The sequence below is a fragment of the Polyergus mexicanus genome, unplaced genomic scaffold, assembly GCF_030449975.1.
Source record: "Polyergus mexicanus isolate NDT 795.1 unplaced genomic scaffold, iyPolMexi1.0 SCAF_9, whole genome shotgun sequence".
In the NCBI taxonomy this organism is placed as follows: domain Eukaryota; kingdom Metazoa; phylum Arthropoda; class Insecta; order Hymenoptera; family Formicidae; genus Polyergus; species Polyergus mexicanus.
Genome location: NW_027223329.1, coordinates 8,494,621 through 8,513,376, shown reverse-complemented (window position 1 = coordinate 8,513,376; position 18,756 = coordinate 8,494,621). Strand labels below are relative to the sequence as shown.

The 18,756-nt window shown below is 35.2% G+C and overlaps 4 protein-coding genes across 15 annotated transcripts in view; 2 read left to right on the top strand and 2 right to left on the bottom strand.

Moving 5' to 3' along the window:
* Nucleotides 1–996, bottom strand: part of LOC138936118 (serine-rich adhesin for platelets) — a 29,401-nt gene extending 28,405 nt beyond the window's left edge. For 2 of the 9 annotated variants that reach the window (XM_070301227.1, XM_070301223.1), the window contains exon 1: nucleotides 441–996. The gene's annotated coding sequence lies outside the window, so the exon portion shown is untranslated. The remainder of the gene's footprint in view (nucleotides 1–440) is intronic. The other 7 variants (XM_070301225.1, XM_070301226.1, XM_070301218.1 and 4 more) reach the window with 5 other exon arrangements.
* L(3)87df (lethal (3) 87Df) lies at nucleotides 926–1,785 on the top strand. The gene is made up of 2 exons (XM_070301240.1): nucleotides 926–1,029; nucleotides 1,125–1,785. The coding sequence occupies exon 2, from the start codon at nucleotides 1,139–1,141 to the stop codon at nucleotides 1,490–1,492; it is 354 nt and encodes a 117-aa protein (XP_070157341.1). The 5' UTR covers nucleotides 926–1,029; nucleotides 1,125–1,138; the 3' UTR covers nucleotides 1,493–1,785.
* LOC138936120 (P protein) lies at nucleotides 1,523–6,868 on the top strand. Of its 2 annotated transcripts, XM_070301233.1 has the most exons (18): nucleotides 1,523–1,602; nucleotides 2,366–2,599; nucleotides 2,691–2,856; nucleotides 2,920–2,988; nucleotides 3,067–3,202; nucleotides 3,273–3,345; nucleotides 3,479–3,645; nucleotides 3,833–3,936; nucleotides 4,019–4,178; nucleotides 4,263–4,334; nucleotides 4,425–4,556; nucleotides 4,660–4,914; nucleotides 4,993–5,127; nucleotides 5,259–5,453; nucleotides 5,572–5,805; nucleotides 5,936–6,194; nucleotides 6,455–6,548; nucleotides 6,678–6,868. In XM_070301233.1, the coding sequence occupies exons 2-18, from the start codon at nucleotides 2,494–2,496 to the stop codon at nucleotides 6,766–6,768; spliced, it is 2,448 nt and encodes an 815-aa protein (XP_070157334.1). In that variant the 5' UTR covers nucleotides 1,523–1,602; nucleotides 2,366–2,493; the 3' UTR covers nucleotides 6,769–6,868. The 2 variants fall into 2 exon arrangements, with proteins under 2 accessions (XP_070157334.1, XP_070157335.1); XM_070301234.1 differs by lacking the exon at nucleotides 6,678–6,868 and having other exon boundaries at nucleotides 6,444–6,543.
* On the bottom strand, nucleotides 2,215–17,185 carry Art4 (arginine methyltransferase 4). Of its 3 annotated transcripts, none has more exons than XM_070301237.1 (8): nucleotides 16,576–17,183; nucleotides 15,752–15,892; nucleotides 15,087–15,581; nucleotides 14,716–14,982; nucleotides 14,395–14,617; nucleotides 13,957–14,243; nucleotides 12,236–12,372; nucleotides 2,215–3,744 (listed from the first exon to the last, which is right to left on the bottom strand). In XM_070301237.1, exons 1-8 carry the CDS (start codon nucleotides 16,706–16,708, stop codon nucleotides 3,739–3,741), a joined length of 1,689 nt encoding a protein of 562 aa, XP_070157338.1. In that variant the 5' UTR covers nucleotides 16,709–17,183; the 3' UTR covers nucleotides 2,215–3,738. The 3 variants fall into 3 exon arrangements, with proteins under 3 accessions (XP_070157338.1, XP_070157336.1, XP_070157337.1); XM_070301235.1 differs by lacking the exon at nucleotides 2,215–3,744 and adding an exon at nucleotides 10,327–12,004 and having other exon boundaries at nucleotides 16,576–17,185; XM_070301236.1 differs by lacking the exon at nucleotides 2,215–3,744 and adding an exon at nucleotides 10,329–11,986 and having other exon boundaries at nucleotides 16,576–17,184.
* Nucleotides 17,186–18,756: the final 1,571 nt, after the last annotated feature.

Sequence of the window (18,756 nt, the reverse complement as noted above, 5' to 3'; positions counted from 1 at the left end):
TCAAAGAACTCGCCGCCACATCTCGCGGTCGAAGGATATTACTCGATATAAAGTAATTTTATCGTCGATAATAATTAAAAGAAATAATGAAACATAAAATGTGTACACTGAAATATCGTATTGCTGGAAGAATATTTTTTGGAATGCAATGTCAATTGTAAGATCAAGATACATGTTGCGCGTTTCATTCCCACACCCTTTATAATCGTGAATTATTTTTCGGGAAGTAGCACGCGAGATAATAACGAATGAGATAATTACAAAATCCAATTCACATATATCACACATATTGAGAGTAGTTAAGTGAAATCTTTCAAGATTAGTCGCGAATGTCTTCGCGAATATAAGGTTAAAGATCCCCGATACAGAGAATCTCTCGCGTTCGCGAGGACGTTCGCGAAGTAGAGTAGAAGGATAAGACGAGGAGGATAAACACCTACCTCTTCTGCAGCTGAATCTCCCGGGTAAGTCGTCGCACGAATACGTGGTATACATCGTAGGACCTGACACACGGGGAGCACCTAGGAACAGCTACGCACCGATCGTGCGTGCATGTCACGGCGATTTGGACGGGTGTTCGTGGTAGTCGAAGTAACGACTTGCGGCTCTATTCAAGACGCGATGACGTTTCCTCACTCCTCCTCTTCTTCACTCGTGACGTGTCAGTCCCTTGGTCCTGGTGTCCCTTACCATAGGGCGTCGCACCGCACTTTACAGACGTTGACGATGTCTTCCTGTGAATTGCGTTTCTCGCGTAAGCGACTAATGTATGTACGGATTGGAGCACCACCTGTCACTCGATATCACGCAACACGCGTCGCGCTGCACGATGTCAAGTATAATGTCAACCAGTCAACCGGCGCCCCATACGCAACTGAACCGAACACCGAGACCGGCGATAGTCGAACATGGCCGAACGAACATTCGAGTCGCAGCCGCCATTTAAAATTTTGTACTCGCAGCGCCCTCGTACGAGGATCTCAGATACCGTCTTGACAGAACAGCTGATTCTCCGAGGATAACAATAAGGTCCGTTTATTTCATTCAGCTATCAGTTTAACCTCATTTTGCGCATTCTGCTGTTCAAAACTACATAAAGGCGTTTATATTATTTTGTATAACAGAAACGCAACGCGATATGGACACTGATATTATAGACGAGAATGATCAATCTAAGGCGGTGATGCTGTTTGGCAGAGACATCAGCAAGATTCCCTGTTTCAAGAGGAGTATGTTGTACGGCATCTACGGCGGCTTCGCCACCGGCCTGGTCACTTTCATGATCACCAGTCGAATAAAGCTGTCGACGAACATTACTCTGGGATCGTACATGGGTATCTCCGTAGTTTATTTTTGCTTTTGCCGATATGATTACGTGATGCACAAGTACGCCATGAACGATATAAAATACATTTTACGGCGGAAATCAAGTAAAGGAGAGGAAGTTAATGAAGCCTTCCAAGAGCAACAGGAAAAGCTAGTCGATGCTTGAGACACCCCGTGTATTTTCTTTCAGACTTCTAAAATTATTTGTAAAGACAGTAGATACATTATGTAATTTTTTATCGCACAGAATAACACAATGCAATGCGTAATATATAGGTAAGAATATTATATTGTTTATGAAATGCTTGTAAAAGAATGTCTGAAGCTTCTTGCTGATATTTTTTTTTTTTTTTTTTCCAGCAAACTGTTTACGTAGTACTTATGTATACAATTTGATATTTGTAGAACTGTTCGTATCTGTAATCTGAATAGTGTGAATTAAATGTATATATATACAGATATTCTTGATATATTAGAAATAAATAATTTTATACCAATTGATACACAATTTCCTAAATTTGAATACTGTACAATTGAATTGTCATATAATTTAGTCAATATTATGTTTTGATTGTTACACTATCACACATTGTGTCAAAATAATTGATAGTATTAGTGTTCAAAAATATTTTTCGATTATTTTTAATCTATATAACACACGAAGATACTACATGTATAAATTGTAGAATAAAATTATATTTTCCAGCTATACATATATTTAATTTTGTCCAAAATATTTAACATTTTAGATAATGATAAATGATAAAACGTAAATTTTTATATTTCAATTTATATGTTAAAAAAAGATTCAAAGTTGTATAAAATATAGTAAATATTTTTCATAGATTGTAAACATTTTTATACATTTCTTTTACTATTGCGCCAAAATTATATATATATCCAATAAATAATTTAATATATCGTTCTGTATCATATCAAGACTTTATAAATTCGATGATTCTATTTTCATATGAAACAAATATAAACAGTAGATAGAATGACCTCTATAAAGATTTCATGGGTAAAGTTTTGTCTGCAGTAGGAGGTACAATCACAATGTGCGCGGCTCTTCAGGATAAATAAAAATTTTAATGAAACTAGCGTCTCTCTTCAAAAAGTTACAAACAATAAAGGACAATAACGAGAGATTTCAAATAAACAATTGTAATGTCGCGAAGAAACGATACTAGTGACGATGAAACGGATCTGCAAATACCTCAGGTGTTCAAGACCGGTTCAGGACAAATCTCTCACTGCAGCTGTAACAACTCAGGTAGGTGTTGTAAAAAAAAAAAAAAAAAAACGATTAAAATAGCTCAGTCATAATTTTTGGATATAATTTCGTAACGAGTATCTTCTCGAAGTTATCCGCAGTCCAATCAGTCCTAGCTCGTCTGTCTCGAGTTCTATGATATTCGGACAGATCTCTGACGATGTTCTCCGCGCTTGGAGTCAATTGCCGGAGGCGATCCGTCTGGATCCCAGATTAGCGATTTTTCAAAGGGAATGCGACCGGATAGCGGAGGCGAGGTGAGACAAAACGCAAGTATATAATAAAAACGATATGCTTCTAACGATAACGCGTATTTCCAGATCTATGGATTACGTGAAGAGGGACTGCCTGGTTGTGAATATGTGCCCGCATCTCGTGCCGCAAACTAAGTAAATTATATCCTACGCGATTGTTGACACATGGCTGGTTTCAAGAAAAATATAATAATTCACATAATAATTTTGCAGCGCTCAAAGTCAAGTTCAAGCAACTCAGAGCAATGCCGACGAGGACGGGCAAGATATGCACACGCAGGAGAAGCAGAAGCCGTTTTGCCGCTACTTGAAATTGATCGCGCTCTCCTGCTGTTGGCTATTATTTACAGTAAGAAAATTATATCTTTGCGACTGACCATCGCGCGTCTGTACTTATACTTTGATTCCTCACATTACAGATAACACTCATGTTCAAGGGCGAAAAGATCGAGATGATGCATCGGTTTTCCATTCCTAACGGACAAATTTCAAGTATCCTTCCAATCAGAAAACCGTCTCGTCTAATTTGAGCGAGAAATATAATTTGACAAAGTTAAAATTCACACATAATTCGAATGAAAAATAATTTTTTTTTGTTTAAAATATCCTTAATATATTCTCTTAGATTACCAAATTAGCGAACCTATTATGAGCAAGTTGATTAGCGTAACGATAAAAGGATCATTGCTGCCCTTGTATAAAACCGAGCAGCATGCGAATTTATCCACGCGCTATTTAATGATATGGTTAGAACTTCTTACAGGTGAAAATACGCCTTACGTCGATTCGAAGGTATTTATATACATTACTAAAAAAAATTAGCGTTTATACAAAAATTATTGCATACGTACTCACGTTATACGACGGTAGAATACGGCAATCCGGTCAATTCTGAAACAGAAAGAGATGAAAAAAAGAGATCAGTTATCTGAGCAAATTATTATTTAATTGTATCGCACGCAATTCTTGTCAATTTCAGAACGTAAGCGATGTATGGACCTTGCCGTTATTGCCCGAAAACTTGATGGACATCTTTCCCGAACAGAGGCAGGAAAAAACTTTTGAAATAAACGTCGATAGCGAGTGCGTTACTTCGTATTTTACGATTATTTATTGTTATAGTTTTTTTTTTTATGTCAACTAAAACATTTAATTTTATTTGCAGGGCATTGTCGCGCGGCGTAATGTTTATCAAATTTCATACAAATTTGGAGTCGAACCTTCCTTTTTCTTTAGTTTACGATCTGTCGCCGATGAATGCCAATGTCGGCATAATATACGCCGCTTTTGTTTTAATTGGCCTCTACATTATGATCATTTTTGAGGTAACTAATATCGTAAAATATTTACATTCCTGTAGACTTTATAAATATTATCAATATTATATTTAATAAATGCAATTATATCAGGTTGTCCATAGAACTTTAGCTGCCATTTTAGCGTCCACGATGTCTATTGCAATATTGGCGAGTTTAAACGAGGTACATATATAAAATATATTCCCTTCTGTAATAAAATATCGTAAAATATTTACGTCAAGGATAAATTTAAGAAACAGTGTCTTTCTTTAGCGACCAAGTATGGGTGAAATAATGTCTTGGATAGATATGGATACGCTGCTGCTATTGTTCTCCATGATGGTGTTGGTAGCCATTATCGCCGAAACCGGCATATTCGACTGGCTAGCAGTCTATGCTTACAAGGCAAGAAAAAAATTGACATATATATCTAATAGTCTAAAGTAAAGTGTTCGTAGCCGAAGCAATGGGTGATTTTATTTTTATATTCGCCATTTCCATTTGTTAGATAACCGCTGGTAAACTGTGGCCGTTGATTATGGCCCTATGCTTCTTTACCGCCCTTCTATCATCGATACTGGATAACGTAACGACTGTGCTGCTAATGACACCGGTGACTATCCGCCTATGCGAGGTAATGGAGTTAAACCCGGTCCCGATCTTGACCGCTATGGTGGTTTACTCCAATATCGGAGGCGCGATGACGCCTGTTGGCGATCCGCCGAATGTCATCATCGCTTCTAATAGAGACGTCAAGAATGCCGTGAGTATTTACTACGTTCGTGAATAAATTCTTCTCCTTGATCGAATTGATAATTAACGGATTATTATATCACGGCAGGAAATCGACTTTGGTACTTTCTCGTTGCACATGAGTATCGGGGTGATATTGGTGTTGATCGTGGTTTCCGCGCAAATCCGCTACATCTTCCGAGACATCGCGGTTCTCAGATTCAACGAACCGCAAGATGTACAGGTACATCAGAGAAGAAAAAATCGATTCCGATCATAATTAATTATATATATTGTAAATTTGCTATAATTTGTTATATATATTATAATTTAAATATAGAACGAATTAAGATTTTACACATCATCTACTCGCAGGATCTGAGACACATGATCGCCATTTGGCAACGAGCGGCAGCGAGTCTGTCTAGTTACAGCAGGGACGAGAATCTGGTGAGGGAGACATTATTGAAGAAAGTGCAGCGTTTACTGTCACAACTAAAGAAGAAGCTGATAACAGGAAGCGCAGCGTTAGAAAAGTACAAGACTACGCTCGAAGAATTACAGGAAAAGGTAAGCTTCTGAACAATCGCATGTATATTAGAAACTGTTATTCTGTCCGAATTTATTTTGCTGGTTGATGAAACGGCTATTTATGTATTTTTTCTACAAGCGTGTCTTTCGTTTTCAGTATCCCATCAGGGATAAATGGTTGCTGGCAAAGTCAGGATTCGTATTGGCTTTCGTGATCACACTCTTCTTTCTGCACAGCGTGCCTGATTTGCATTTATCTCTGGGCTGGATCGCCTTGATTGGCATGACGCTGCTCTTGATATTGGCCGACAGTGAGGATTTCGATGGTCTCATGGCGCGTGTCGAATGGAGTACGTTATTATTCTTCGCGTCGCTGTTCATTCTTATGGAGGTAACGTTAGATTAAAACTTTTATAAAAAATTCCCATGTTAATTTCAACGTAGATTTCCTCGAGTCGCATACTCAAAGTCACATCGAAGTAAAAGACATTTGACAGAAAACATATTGAAAAATTCCGTAGGCTCTTTCGCGTTTGGGTCTTATCACTTGCATCGGCAAACAAACCGAGAACTTAATTCTATCGGTTAACGAAGAGTCCCGATTAGCGGTTGCGATACTGTTGTTACTTTGGGTCTCGGCTTTAGCAAGCTCCTTGGTCGACAATGTACCACTCGCTACCATGATGGTGAGAATCGCATCGAATCTCGCGCAAAATCGCGAGCTCAGCTTGCCAATGCAACCTTTGGTATGGGCATTGACATTTGGCGCTTGCATGGGAGGTAAGAAAAGTTAGTCTTATTGTTAAATTCAACAATTCTCCTCGAGAATTGAAATAATTCAAAATTTCAAAATCCATTCCGAATATAAAAGCTTAAATATAAATCTTGAGCTTTTCGTAGAGTATTATTATGAGTCGCTTCAATTATCATCGTATTAAAATAACAAAAGTCATGTCGTATAAGTTGACGCAAGCGTTAGCTTTTCTAGTCCTTAATATAAATGAATAGCAGTATTGTTTAGCTCAACAGTTTGTTTAAAGGAAATGGAACTTTGATTGGAGCTTCTTCCAACGTTGTTTGCATGGGTGTCGCGGAACAGCACGGCTACAGATTTAGTTTCATGCAATTCTTCAAGTAAGTAAAATCGCGAGAAGCTATGATTTATAGCTAATGGAAAATATCATCGCGTTTCTCTCACAAAATTCTCGCCATTAAAATCATAATTGAAGATTAAAAACGCGTTATTATCTTGATATATTGCAGGGTAGGATTTCCCATCATGATAACAAGTACTATAACAATAACAATATATTTAATGATTGCCCACGTAGTCTTCAGCTGGAATGGAAAGTAAATGTAATGAAGAATTATACGAGAGCGAAAATTTGTTCGATATACAAGAAACGATGTACTTGTATCGTATATTTGTAAAAATGTTTATCATGTAATTTCTTAAGAGCAAATTAATATAATTACGTTAACATTATCAAATAATTCTCAAGAATTATAAGTTTCGATAAACAGAGTTGTTTATTTAACGCGACATAATATCTCGAAAATCTACGTATTATAGTTTTTTTACTTCATATTTATTATAATTTGAATATATACTTTTTATATACTTTTTATGATTCTAAACATAATAGAATTTGTATAAGAAAATTGTAAAAAACAAATTGATAAAGTTCTGTGATATAAAAAATCAGAAATATAATATATATATAATAATTATTATATATACATATATATCTCATCTGCAATAAATATTATTATTTAATTGCCTATCTTGATACGAAACACGTTTACTTCATAATAATAATATAAATGTATAAATATAAAAGAATTGTAATTGGCAAAACTCTTAATTGTGTGTGTGTAAAAAGATTTAATGATCATACATGAAATACATTTATATATGCTAGACACAATTCGTTGAAATATTTTTATTAAAAAGTAGCTCTCCGGGGAAAAAAATATCCAAAGTTTGTGACATCGCTAACTTCTTCAAAATCGAATAATTTATCGCGCAAACTTATATTATTCGTAATTGTGCCTTGCAATTCAGTGCAATACAATCGCATTTAGATTAAATCACTGAAACTGGAATATCCTATTTCTTACACGCAAAATCAGTATTTTAATAATTGACAATAAATTACTGTGATTGAAAAAGAAATTTATTAAAATTATTATTATAAATATAAACGTTACGAGTTTGCTGAATTCGTTTGCATTAAATCAGAGGCTATCTTAAAGTTGCGTACATAGCGCGGGAAAAAAATTTCTTACAAAGAAGCGATAAAAAAGAATCACAGAGCTGCTGCAAAAATATTATCGTATTTACAATAAATATAACATATTAATGATGTTAATGATGTGATGTTTAGAATGATGATTTTCTGCTTTACTGCAATCCTGTTATTTTTAAGTACTATAATTTCTGATGTGTGAATTATTTGTCTTTCCACCTCCATCATAAAACTTTGTTTTCATTAATACACGACAGAAACGACATATCTCTTTATAAATATGTATAAAAGATTGAATAATCTCTAAATGTAAAATAAAATTAGATAGCTGCTTCTCAAGTTTGGATTAAGATTATTTAGAAATATTCAGAAGAGATATTCGTTAATAGCTGAAATTAAAAACAGCGTTAAAAATTTGTCACATGAATGAAAAATCTCATACGTATGACAAAGGAAACAATTTGAGAAAAATTTATCTTAAACACATGACCGATCAATTTTACTACACAATTACACTATATAGATTATATTTGTATAATTCTGATTTTATGCGATTATACAATGTTTTCGTAGAACCATGCTCTTACGCTTTACCGGGATACGAATCGCAAACGACAAATCTGTATCTTCGTCGCGATGCCGAATACGAAGTAACTTTGTCAAATAAAATCCAGACTTAGCGCGCAGTAAAGGCATTCTTCGAGAGCTCATTAATAACTATCTGAGATATCTCTTATATATTTTTCAGTCGTTGAAACGCACAGAGATTTCTATATAACACTGCTGAACTATTTAATACTCGAACATACCGCCCGAAAACATACGTATGAGTGTGAGAGAGATAACAAAATATATCCCAGTTTAGCAATTGACGAAATATTCGAAATCCAATTACAACGAACGATTATTTGAGATTTGAAAAAAGAAAACACTTCTTGGCGAAATATTGCATGAGATATTGAAAACTTGAAACAGTATAAAAAATAACAATAATACGAGACGATAAAGACATAACTGGGATGAGATATGTAATATCGCATCAGTATGCTTTTCCGAGCGGTGTAGCAGTCTTATATATTCGATATTCTAACGATACAAAAAGAAAAACGCACACATTCACATCAATGTAAAAATGCATCGAAAACAATATCTAGAAACGTGGGTGGGTGTTAAATATCGGCGTTTTAAATATCGCAGTTAGATCCTCGACTTTTCGATGATAATATAAAACAAGAGAGAGAGAGAGAGAGAGAGAGAGATAAAGAAAATCACAGATTACATTCTAAATATCGCTTTCGATGCAATTATCCCCCAAAAAAACGATGGAAGAAGCAGGCCCTTATATTAATTACAACAAACCATGCAATATTAGTAGCACTTGTGGAATGCCTGTCATGAGATTGGTTTGTGTATGTGTCGAGGCGCGCATTTAACAAGCGTATACGATACATCTCTTCCAGAAATACTTCATCGAGAAATAGCCGCGAGTTTATTTATACTTCTCACAGATAAGCGCGCAAAGTACGAAAGAGTCCTGTAGAGAAAAGTAAGTACAAATTACCTAGCTTTTTGATTCGAAGTGCGTTACGCGACTCGTATCGAGGAGTTTCGAAGGAAAGGCTGTGAAAGTAATACGCAAAGAAGCTGCTGCAAAAATAATCGTAATACATATTCACTACGGCGATGAGGTAACTAATAGGAGGTGTTATCGGAATCAGATGGCAAGTATATGTGCAGATAATAAATAAAGTGTAACTTGCTTAAGACCTAATAAAACTTGAAATAGTTTCCTTGAGATCTACGATAGTATTATTACAAGATAATTCAAATCAGAAACAGAACACTTTTGTGAGAATAATTCCATTCAACATTAAAAGAAAAATATATAATTAGATGATTTGGACAGTTTCAAATATTTTTAATTATTCCAAAATATTCATATAAATAAAATGAGACGAAACTTTTGACGCGCTAGTGCAAATAATATTCGTAATATTTATTTCTGCAATCTTCAAATTTAGGATAATTTTTTTATTCAGGTATTCTGTTTCTGATAAATCATCTTATATATAATTAAACAATACACATGTAAGAATTATTCGAAGATGTATATATATGTACAGCAGATTCCATACACGTTTTCGCGATTGATTGAATATCTTTCATATATTTACTGGAATAAAAAAAATCCTTAATGCAATAATATATATCTCAACATTTTACTTTGTATATGAGATTGTAGTTAAATAGTTAAATATCTTAACAATTTAACCCTTTACACTCAAATTTGTATTACTATATTAGCTTAATGAGAGGAAATTGTAATAAAAATAGTTAATGAGAATTTTCTCAAACACAATTTTAGCAAAAATAAATAAAATTATCTTTTATCGCATATTAAGCGAAATGTACAATCTATATTTATTAATAATTGAACTTTATATCGCTGTATCAATGTACATGAGTGGAAAGAGTTAAAGATGATAAAAAGCCATTATGGGGCCGTATATTTCTGTTTTTTACTTTATAGTATTATTATGAGTACAAAGAACATATACAAATTTTCAAGCATCACTTATTACGTGTATAGATCATTTAAGCAAAAAGTATCTATTTTCAAAGATTTTGATACTTTATCGATACATCATAATAACATATGTAAAAGTGATGCAAAATCCAATGCAAGAAAAAAAATGGCACCACCAACTTTTTTTATTACACAATTTGATACAGAAATCATAGTTGTAGTAGGAAGAAATAATATCCGATATATATCTGTTTCAATTTCTGGATAATGTAGCTTTAAACACCTAACAATATATTATCTGTGCAATGTACTTGAAAAAAAGTTTGATGAGAATCTTTTAAAACAGACATTTCTCGCGACTACAAAATATATATATAAAAAAAATAAGTGTAACGCAAAGCTATACCTTACAAATTACAGACAGATCATCTTATATAAAACTATAAGATTCCATTCGAGCGATCCTTGTTCCAATGTGTCTACATTTGTAATAAAATGCAATTACACATTTATACACTATGGCAACGTAACTCGTTACATTCATAATTTAGGACGATTTCGTGATCGATCAGTTGCCGTCGTTTTCTCTTTCTAGATGAAGTATCCCTATCTGTTTGCGTGTCATACATTCAGATATATACAATTTACCTATAAAAACATAATCGATAGATGAGTAGTTATTGTACACACATACCTATCAAACAATTAAAACATCTCGATATGGATTACACGGGTGACTGAAATGTAATAACTAATACTCATAAAAAGTTGTACTTTCTCATGTATTGTCATGCTAACGTAATAAAGACACGTCGATTAAAACAAGAGCAAGAAACAGCTGAATAACAGGTAATGCCACAGAGTGCTCTACAACGTATGCCTAATGTATTATTGCTCTTTGCACTTCTCAAAATGTTGTCGAAACGCTGTTTGCCTATTCTAAAAATTCGTGTAAAAGTCGCTTGATATCGAAACTCAACCAAGCCAACGTCGCAGCTTAGTAAAATATGCCCCTATGTGTCTTTGAATACTTAGTCGATTTAAATCATCATTTCAATTCATCAAATTAAAACAAAGAAATTGCAGCAATTCGCGAAATTATTCTCTCTTTCGTTATAAATTATTCGCGTTTTACAGTTTTGTGTAAACTTTGTAAAATATAGCGATGACTATACTACAGAGCGACGATACTGTATTGTCATTAAAAAATATTATATTCTCATGTGGGTATATTTGGCAAGCATGCTCGTCGATCTGGAAGATCCTTTCTCTTTTTTTCTACTTTTTTCCGAATAATGACTAAATGGGACAGTGAAACTAACTGTATGATTAATTGATGACAACTACGAGAGGACGGCTCGCAGTCTTTTCCAACGTGCTTCCCATTGAGACCTATTATTTCTTGCGGAATTCCAATCGAACGTAAACCCATGTCTAACTGTACTTTTGTTTGAATAAGCGATATTATTATGACCAAAATCTGGATTAAAATTGGCCAAATCGACGGTACTTAAAATCCGTACGGCAGACGAGAGTCGAAGTTTACTGGCCGGTGAGCTAAATACCAGTTTGCGGATTTGCTTACTGTTGTTGCCATTGTCTCCAATACTGTTACAATTATTACGATCGTTTTGTAACTGTTTTACTTTGCGAGAATATTCGGCGAGAAACGATTTCGCCGTAGATCATTGCCGATATACTTGCGGCGATAAACCGTTCCCAGGAGTCACATAGTCACCGATCATCAGGCTGGGATTCACTGGATAATGAGAAGAGTTGCCGAGGACCAGCGATTGCTGGAAAGTAACACCAAGCTGTAGCGCGAAAGTCACGCAAGCAAACGTATTGCTTTAGTTTCCGTCTCTCACGTCAATATATAATTTAATTAATATATAGCAAACTAGATGATATGAGAATTTTCAGCGCAATAGTCGTTTCATGCTTGTGTGTTATTTCATCCAGAGCATTATTTTATATAGAATACGCTCTCCGTTGGTCATAGTAACTTACTGTGTATGAAATGTCAATATTCAAACTGTACTTACAGTAGCGGGTGATGTAAACATGTTTGGTGTTATTCCACCGCCTATCAATTGTGCCGCTTGTGTGCTTGTGGCCGTACCTCCTACGCGACCTCGTCCCGTACTCGAAATGGAACCGGGATGAATGTTTGGTTGCCCTCCTGTTACATAAAAAATCATACATTTTATATATATTTATATATGGTTTAATTATTAATGATAAAAGAATAAAAGTAGTATATATAAATATGTAAATCATTTATATATATACTAAAAAGTTTGAGAGCAAAATACAATTTACATAAAAATGTATTTAAAATAATAAACTAAAAAATACACTTCTTATTAAATTTTCATCCAGTAAAGCAGGATTGTTATTTAAAGAAACAATCCAAAAGAAGTTATGTGTATCTAAAATACCACACAAGCTCAAATAAAAAACTTAAACTGTTGCACGTATACAGATAGACGTGCACATCTAAAAATAAATAAAATATATTTATTTAAAAAGATATTTATATAAATCAATAGTAAAATAATCTATTATCGGTACTCAACAAGAAAAAGTGTTCTTATTCTGTTATTTGTATAGATTTATTAATTGTATTAAATAACTGAACAATTATATAGCTGTTTTATATGTAAAAATTCAGAAGAAAAAGAATATAAACTCAATTTTTATAAATGGGATTAGAGTAGAGATAATTGAATATTTATATAAACCCATATTACGAAAAACAAGTTTATTTACACGAGTTAAATTCTACAAAATATGTATAAATTAGAACAATCACAAGGAACTTTTTCTTCTTCGTACAAATGTTTCCCATGATGTACAGTAATAAAATATGTGAGGCCATTCTGTAAGTACCATTACAATAAAAAGGTCCGACAAATAATTTGATTTTATGCAATTAACAATTATACTAACATCTGTAAGAACAGTATTAGCATATAAAAATCAAAAGTAGCTTGTATTCAATTTTTTCTTTCAAATGTTTCATTCCATTTTAAACTATAATTATGATTATCATCCAAAGAGCTTTTTGCTTTACAATTCTTATATATATATATATATATATATATATATATATATATATATATATATAAAGATTTATCTAACAACACCTAATAAAAACAATCTTCAAAGCACATTCATGTGCCGATCACTACAAAGCTTTAACAAAATATTTACAAACTACTATATATTTCATGCCAATTTTATTTGATGGTACATTTATATAAAAGGAGCCATTGGAGATAATTTTTAATCAAATGACATAAAACAATCTTTAGCGAAACAGGAATTATATCGTTCTTGTACAGCAACATGGTACATAAAATCTATGATATAATATAATATAGAAAATGATAGACATTAAATATTACATATTTTGAGCAATATTATATAAACTTCAGAATGTTTCCAATTGCGAAGACAATTATTTATTACTTCTAAAATGTTTTTTTGTTTAAATATTCTATGTTTTAAATGTAGTAAATACGTATAGACTATACGGGCCGAGAAAAGCGATCATTGAATGTGTGCAAACACGTAGGCATCCTTCATATATTTTATGACAAAGGACTTTATAAATATATTTTCTACAAAAATCGGACAGGGGGAATCAAAATTTCTTGGGCGTGATGCATGTGGCAAGGACGTCGATTACAATATTATATATTTCGCACACGGTACGTTCAATACATGTAATGATACACTGAAGAGTCAAACCAAACCTTACCTATTGCCAGCAAATTATTTGGATTTACGGTCGCACTTGTGTCCATTGAGACCTCGCCAAGACCATTAACAGACATTCCATTGACCATATTCACTGCTTGTCGAGCACCCTGCGCGTCCAGAGTTGTCCAATAGGATTCGCTAGGTGAAGTATTATTTAAACCAGGAGGTGGTTGCGCTGCAGCGCCTGTGTATCGGAAGTAAGGATTTTTCAAGTCTAAGGTGTTGCTACTGCTTTCCATATTTGTTCCTTCGAGTTTCAGTTCTATTGTTACATCATAGGATTGTCTGAAATGTAATATATATAACAATAGTAGAATGTATAGAAATAAATTTGTAACCAACGGAAACAAATGTACGGAAATAAATTTCTAACAACATATTGGAAATGAAGATAGGTAAAACTACAGAGATGAAATCGATAGCAGATGGTATTTACCTTTTATTTGCTATAAGAATGACTTTCCCAGAGAGTAGTTGTCCACTTTTACAAAACAATGGATTTTCTAAGAGGCAGCGTACTTGATACCAGTGTGTGAGAGGTTCTGTAGGAGCTGTACTTAACCAAACTTGTTGCGTAGATCCGATAAATGCTACATCGAACCAGAAAGCTAAACCATGGCATGTACCACTCTCCAGTATATGAAAATCGACATCTATTTCTAAAGAAAATACAATTTTTGCAGAACGTTAGCAGTGTGTTGTATCCTTTGTACAATTTATTTATTTTTCATTTACTTCTCAATCTTTTGTTCCATACCTATTTTATGTAAATCAGTCTCATCAGCTGTTTGGAAGTCTACTATGTGCCTCACCGATTTCGCCATACATATTCTAATATCAAAAGTATCGACAATCGGTTGCCTAAAGTATTCTTTAATAGCGTTATTTCTCATAGCAGAGAGATCTACTCCATGGAAACATGTCTGATACCAAAAATTGGCTTTATTGAACTGTTCCATATAGAGATTTTCATCAGAAAAAGGCGCGATGTGCAGATCACCCCTAGAGGGAAACATTCTCCCGCCTGTGCGTAAAAATAATTTAATTAAAAGAAAAGAGAGAGAGAGAGAGAGAGAATCAATAGAAGGAGAAAACCATATAAATTATGATATATCTTGAAACACTTACCTGGAGCTAACCACTTCTTTGCATGCAAGTAAGTTTCGAGCATTCTTTCATTATATAACATGTATCCCATAGGCTCACTCACTATACAATCCACACGTTCGGATAAGTCGATCTCCTCTATTTTTCCAGCTATAACTATTATTTTATCCGACAAATTATTAGCTGCAACTAACAGCTCGGCGTGATTTGCCATATTGCTCGCTTCTACAGCGTACACTTTCTTAGCACCGGCTTGTATGGCAAAGAATGATAATATACCGGAACCAGCACCTACATCTAGTACAACCTTATCCTTAAAATCAGACAAGTTTCCAAGGATTGCTCGTTGGTATGTACTAGTCCTAATATAATCCTGCATCATATTTTGTTGTTGCGAGAGATAGCCGTAAAATTGAAAATATTGCATCGCTGAGGATTCTTCCGTTCTCTCATTAAACGCTGATATACCTTTTCCCACCTTGAGTTTTGCTATGTGCGAGTGAAAGTTGCGAAAATCTGTGGATCAAATGTATTTGCTGAAATTCTCTTTCTACTTTCTTTCTTTCTTTTTTTTTTTGTAGAAGATATTAGAGCGAAAACATAAATTTTCATCAAAAACATTCATTTTATAACATTTAAAAGCTTAACACAAGATGCTTAAGCTGCAAGAAGAATTATTTCCTCACCTGCTTCATTAGCAAATGTAACGAGTAAGCTATCTGTATCGAGTGTAAAAACATAACTTCGAGATGATACGCGAGAACATTCAGTACTAGGAGTCACTGGAAATTCCAACAGACTTGTCTTTTCCTTGCCGCTAATATCTCCTAAAAAGAATGTTGAAGATATTAAATATTTATAAACATACATATAAGTAATATTATTTCATCCTGGTTTTTATTATATATATTAAAGAGAAAAATATGAAGAGAAGAGAAATATTGAGAATATAATCGTAAAGAGTAATATGATTAAGATATATGCCTCTGATTAAAACAACAGTTGCAAATCAATTATTTATATACATATCATCATGCCCATTCAAATAATGTCATCTCTCTCCTATAAAGTAGTATAACAATAGCATCGGCATCGTGTAGCGTGCAAACAACAGAATTCGACCTATCATCGCGACGTTTCGTTATTAGCATAATAAACAATAAGAAACAAATAAACATGACTCAAACGAAAAAAAGCGGAAAAAACGAGAAGGCAAAGAATAAAAGAAAAGACAAAGACACAAGACGGGAAGATCGCCCGCGCGTTTCGATGAACGACTTCACGAACCCAAAAGCGACGTCGGTCGGCGATCGACCCAGGGCATCGGGAAACATCTTCGGCATCGCGATCTTGCCGAAAGGGGGTAGAAAAAAAAAAAAGTCGATGCGACGGAAAGTATGGTTATGTCGCCCGGATGGCCGAATCGCGTGATCGATCAGCCGCGTCGCCGTCGATCGCGTCGCCGACGATGCGGCCACGCCGAGGACCATCTATTTAGCCGCGTCCGTACCTGAGACAAGCTCGATGCTGAGGCCCTGAGGATCGTAATTGATATTGAGCGTGACCGGTTTGTTGTACTTCGGCGTGGACTGTCCATTGTTTGACAGAGCCGAGACCGCCACCGCGCGAAACGTCTTCGCCATTTTTCGCGACACCGCGTGTGCCAGCGCTTCCCGACGCGGTTCCTCTTACTCCCTCTAATTCTCCCTCGACTCCTCCACCTTCTTCTTCTTCTTCTCCTCCTCCTCCTCCTTCTCCTCCTCCTGGCGGTGGTGGCTCGCTCGTAACCCGTTCCGTGTTACGCCGCTCCTGTCTCGCGTCTCCCGCAGCACTCGCGTGTAAGGAACAAAAGCGTGCCGCCGCCGTCGCCGCGCTTACGTACGTACGTACGTACGTACGTCACCTCGAATAGGAGAGACCAACCCCCGGCCGTCGCTGCAAAATCGCGCGATTCTTGCTGTTCGCCGCCGGACGCCGCGAGGTGCCGCCGAGAACTCGCTTACGGCGCCGCCGCCGTCGCTGCTCTTCCCTTCGTCACCGCCTCCTCGTACGTTCCTCGGATACGTACAAACGTGCGAATTTTACCGTCGTCATTTTACTGATCCGGGCGCGAAAACGATCGACTTCTTCCACAGAGAATCGACTGAAAATATTTCAGACGCCAATTCAATTTATTCAGTCTTTAATATAGTTTAATAATAGAAATCGTCCGCGCACACGCCTCTCGAAATGATTATAAGATTTTCATTATTTCATCCGGGGTAATTTTTATTTCCGCGAGTTGCATTCCGAATTCGAAAATTAAAAATTAAAATTTAAAATGACATATTTTCCAACGTCACATCTCTACAAATTTTATTTACTACGATCACTCATACTCTTAAAAATATATATTGTATACATTTGCATCATATATATAATATTATAAAATCTAGTGTGATCACAAAAATATTATACTAGATTAAAATAATTTAATCGAGATTAGATCTGATTAAATTAATCACACCGAAACAAATGCGGCAACCTCCATAAATATACGCTATACGTAAATGAATGCACGAGGTCTTTATTTAACAATTGCGTTGTCACTGACAACGCGTTATCGATATTATCACGAAACCGAATTAATTATAGATACGACCTGCAGAATGCATGGCAATTATCTTTGTATTGTATACGTTATGGAAATAGCGGCTCGTGAAGATCGGTCAAACGAATTACTTATTATCATTGCATCGAGGGGTGGCAAGGGGGAGGGAAAAGAGGGCGATGCGCCGCCTTGCATATATATTACGTGATGTAATAATAAACTTTGAAAATTATCAGTAAAATCTATACAAGCTCGAAACAACTTTCTAAACACGATGCTCGAGTATTGCATTTTGTTTAATTAAATAGCTTATTAGAGCGGAAACATTTGAATCTAGTAATTCCTTATCAACATATCTCAACTATATATCTTGTTTAAAATTAGTATATTGTACACGAGAGGGATCCCATTAATAGCACGCTGATATTTTCGCAACATGTTGAGTATAAAAATGCTTGAGTAATGTAATACTGACGTATCAATTTACGCGCAAAATGATGTAATTTTATTTAAAGAGTAATCTAATAGAGAGCTGATTAAACATAATAACGAATATATATATATATATATATATATATATATATATATATATATATTGAGAGTACTCTGTATCATTAAAAGACATACGATTTTCAATTAGGCTTTTATAAAGAAATCCGCGCAACATCAATTCCCTTTACGGTCCGAGCTTTCGATAAATAAATCAATATCGAATATTTCACATTTTAATATCATATATATGATAAAAACAATTTTTCTCGCGCACAAAATAAAAAAAATAAAAAAAAATTCAGTTTTCCAATCAGTTTCCTCGCGCGCCACTTGGACTACTCGGAAACTCTGTTTAGGATTATCGCGAAGCTCCGTCTCAGGGGAGGGTCTCCCCGCCGCGATATAGAATCGCAAAGGGCTGAAGTAGAGCGTCCGTGACGTCGAAGGGTCGCGAGCAGCTCTTTCGATCAGCCAGCCAGCCAGCCAGCCGGCTGGCCGCGTGAACGGGCGGCCGAAATGTCGGGCTGCCGTGCGTGCGTATGCGTGCGGTGCATATATATGTATCTGCGCGGCATCGACGGCGGACGGCGTCGGGACGCTAGGGTACAT

Excerpts from the sequence above, each read along its gene's own strand:
- LOC138936120 (XM_070301233.1), top strand. The coding sequence starts at position 2,494 with ATGTCGCGAAGAAACGATACTAGTGACGATGAAACGGATCTGCAAATA. Across the intron at positions 2,600-2,690 it reads CTGCAGCTGTAACAACTCAG|TTATCCGCAGTCCAATCAGT; the intron begins GTAGGTGTTGTA and ends ATCTTCTCGAAG. Across the intron at positions 5,806-5,935 it reads CGCTGTTCATTCTTATGGAG|GCTCTTTCGCGTTTGGGTCT; the intron begins GTAACGTTAGAT and ends AAAATTCCGTAG.
- Art4 (XM_070301235.1), bottom strand. The coding sequence starts at position 16,708 with ATGGCGAAGACGTTTCGCGCGGTGGCGGTCTCGGCTCTGTCAAACAAT. Across the intron at positions 15,582-15,751 it reads TACATTTGCTAATGAAGCAG|ATTTTCGCAACTTTCACTCG; the intron begins GTGAGGAAATAA and ends TTTGATCCACAG. Across the intron at positions 12,373-13,956 it reads AAATAATTTGCTGGCAATAG|GAGGGCAACCAAACATTCAT; the intron begins GTAAGGTTTGGT and ends TTTATGTAACAG.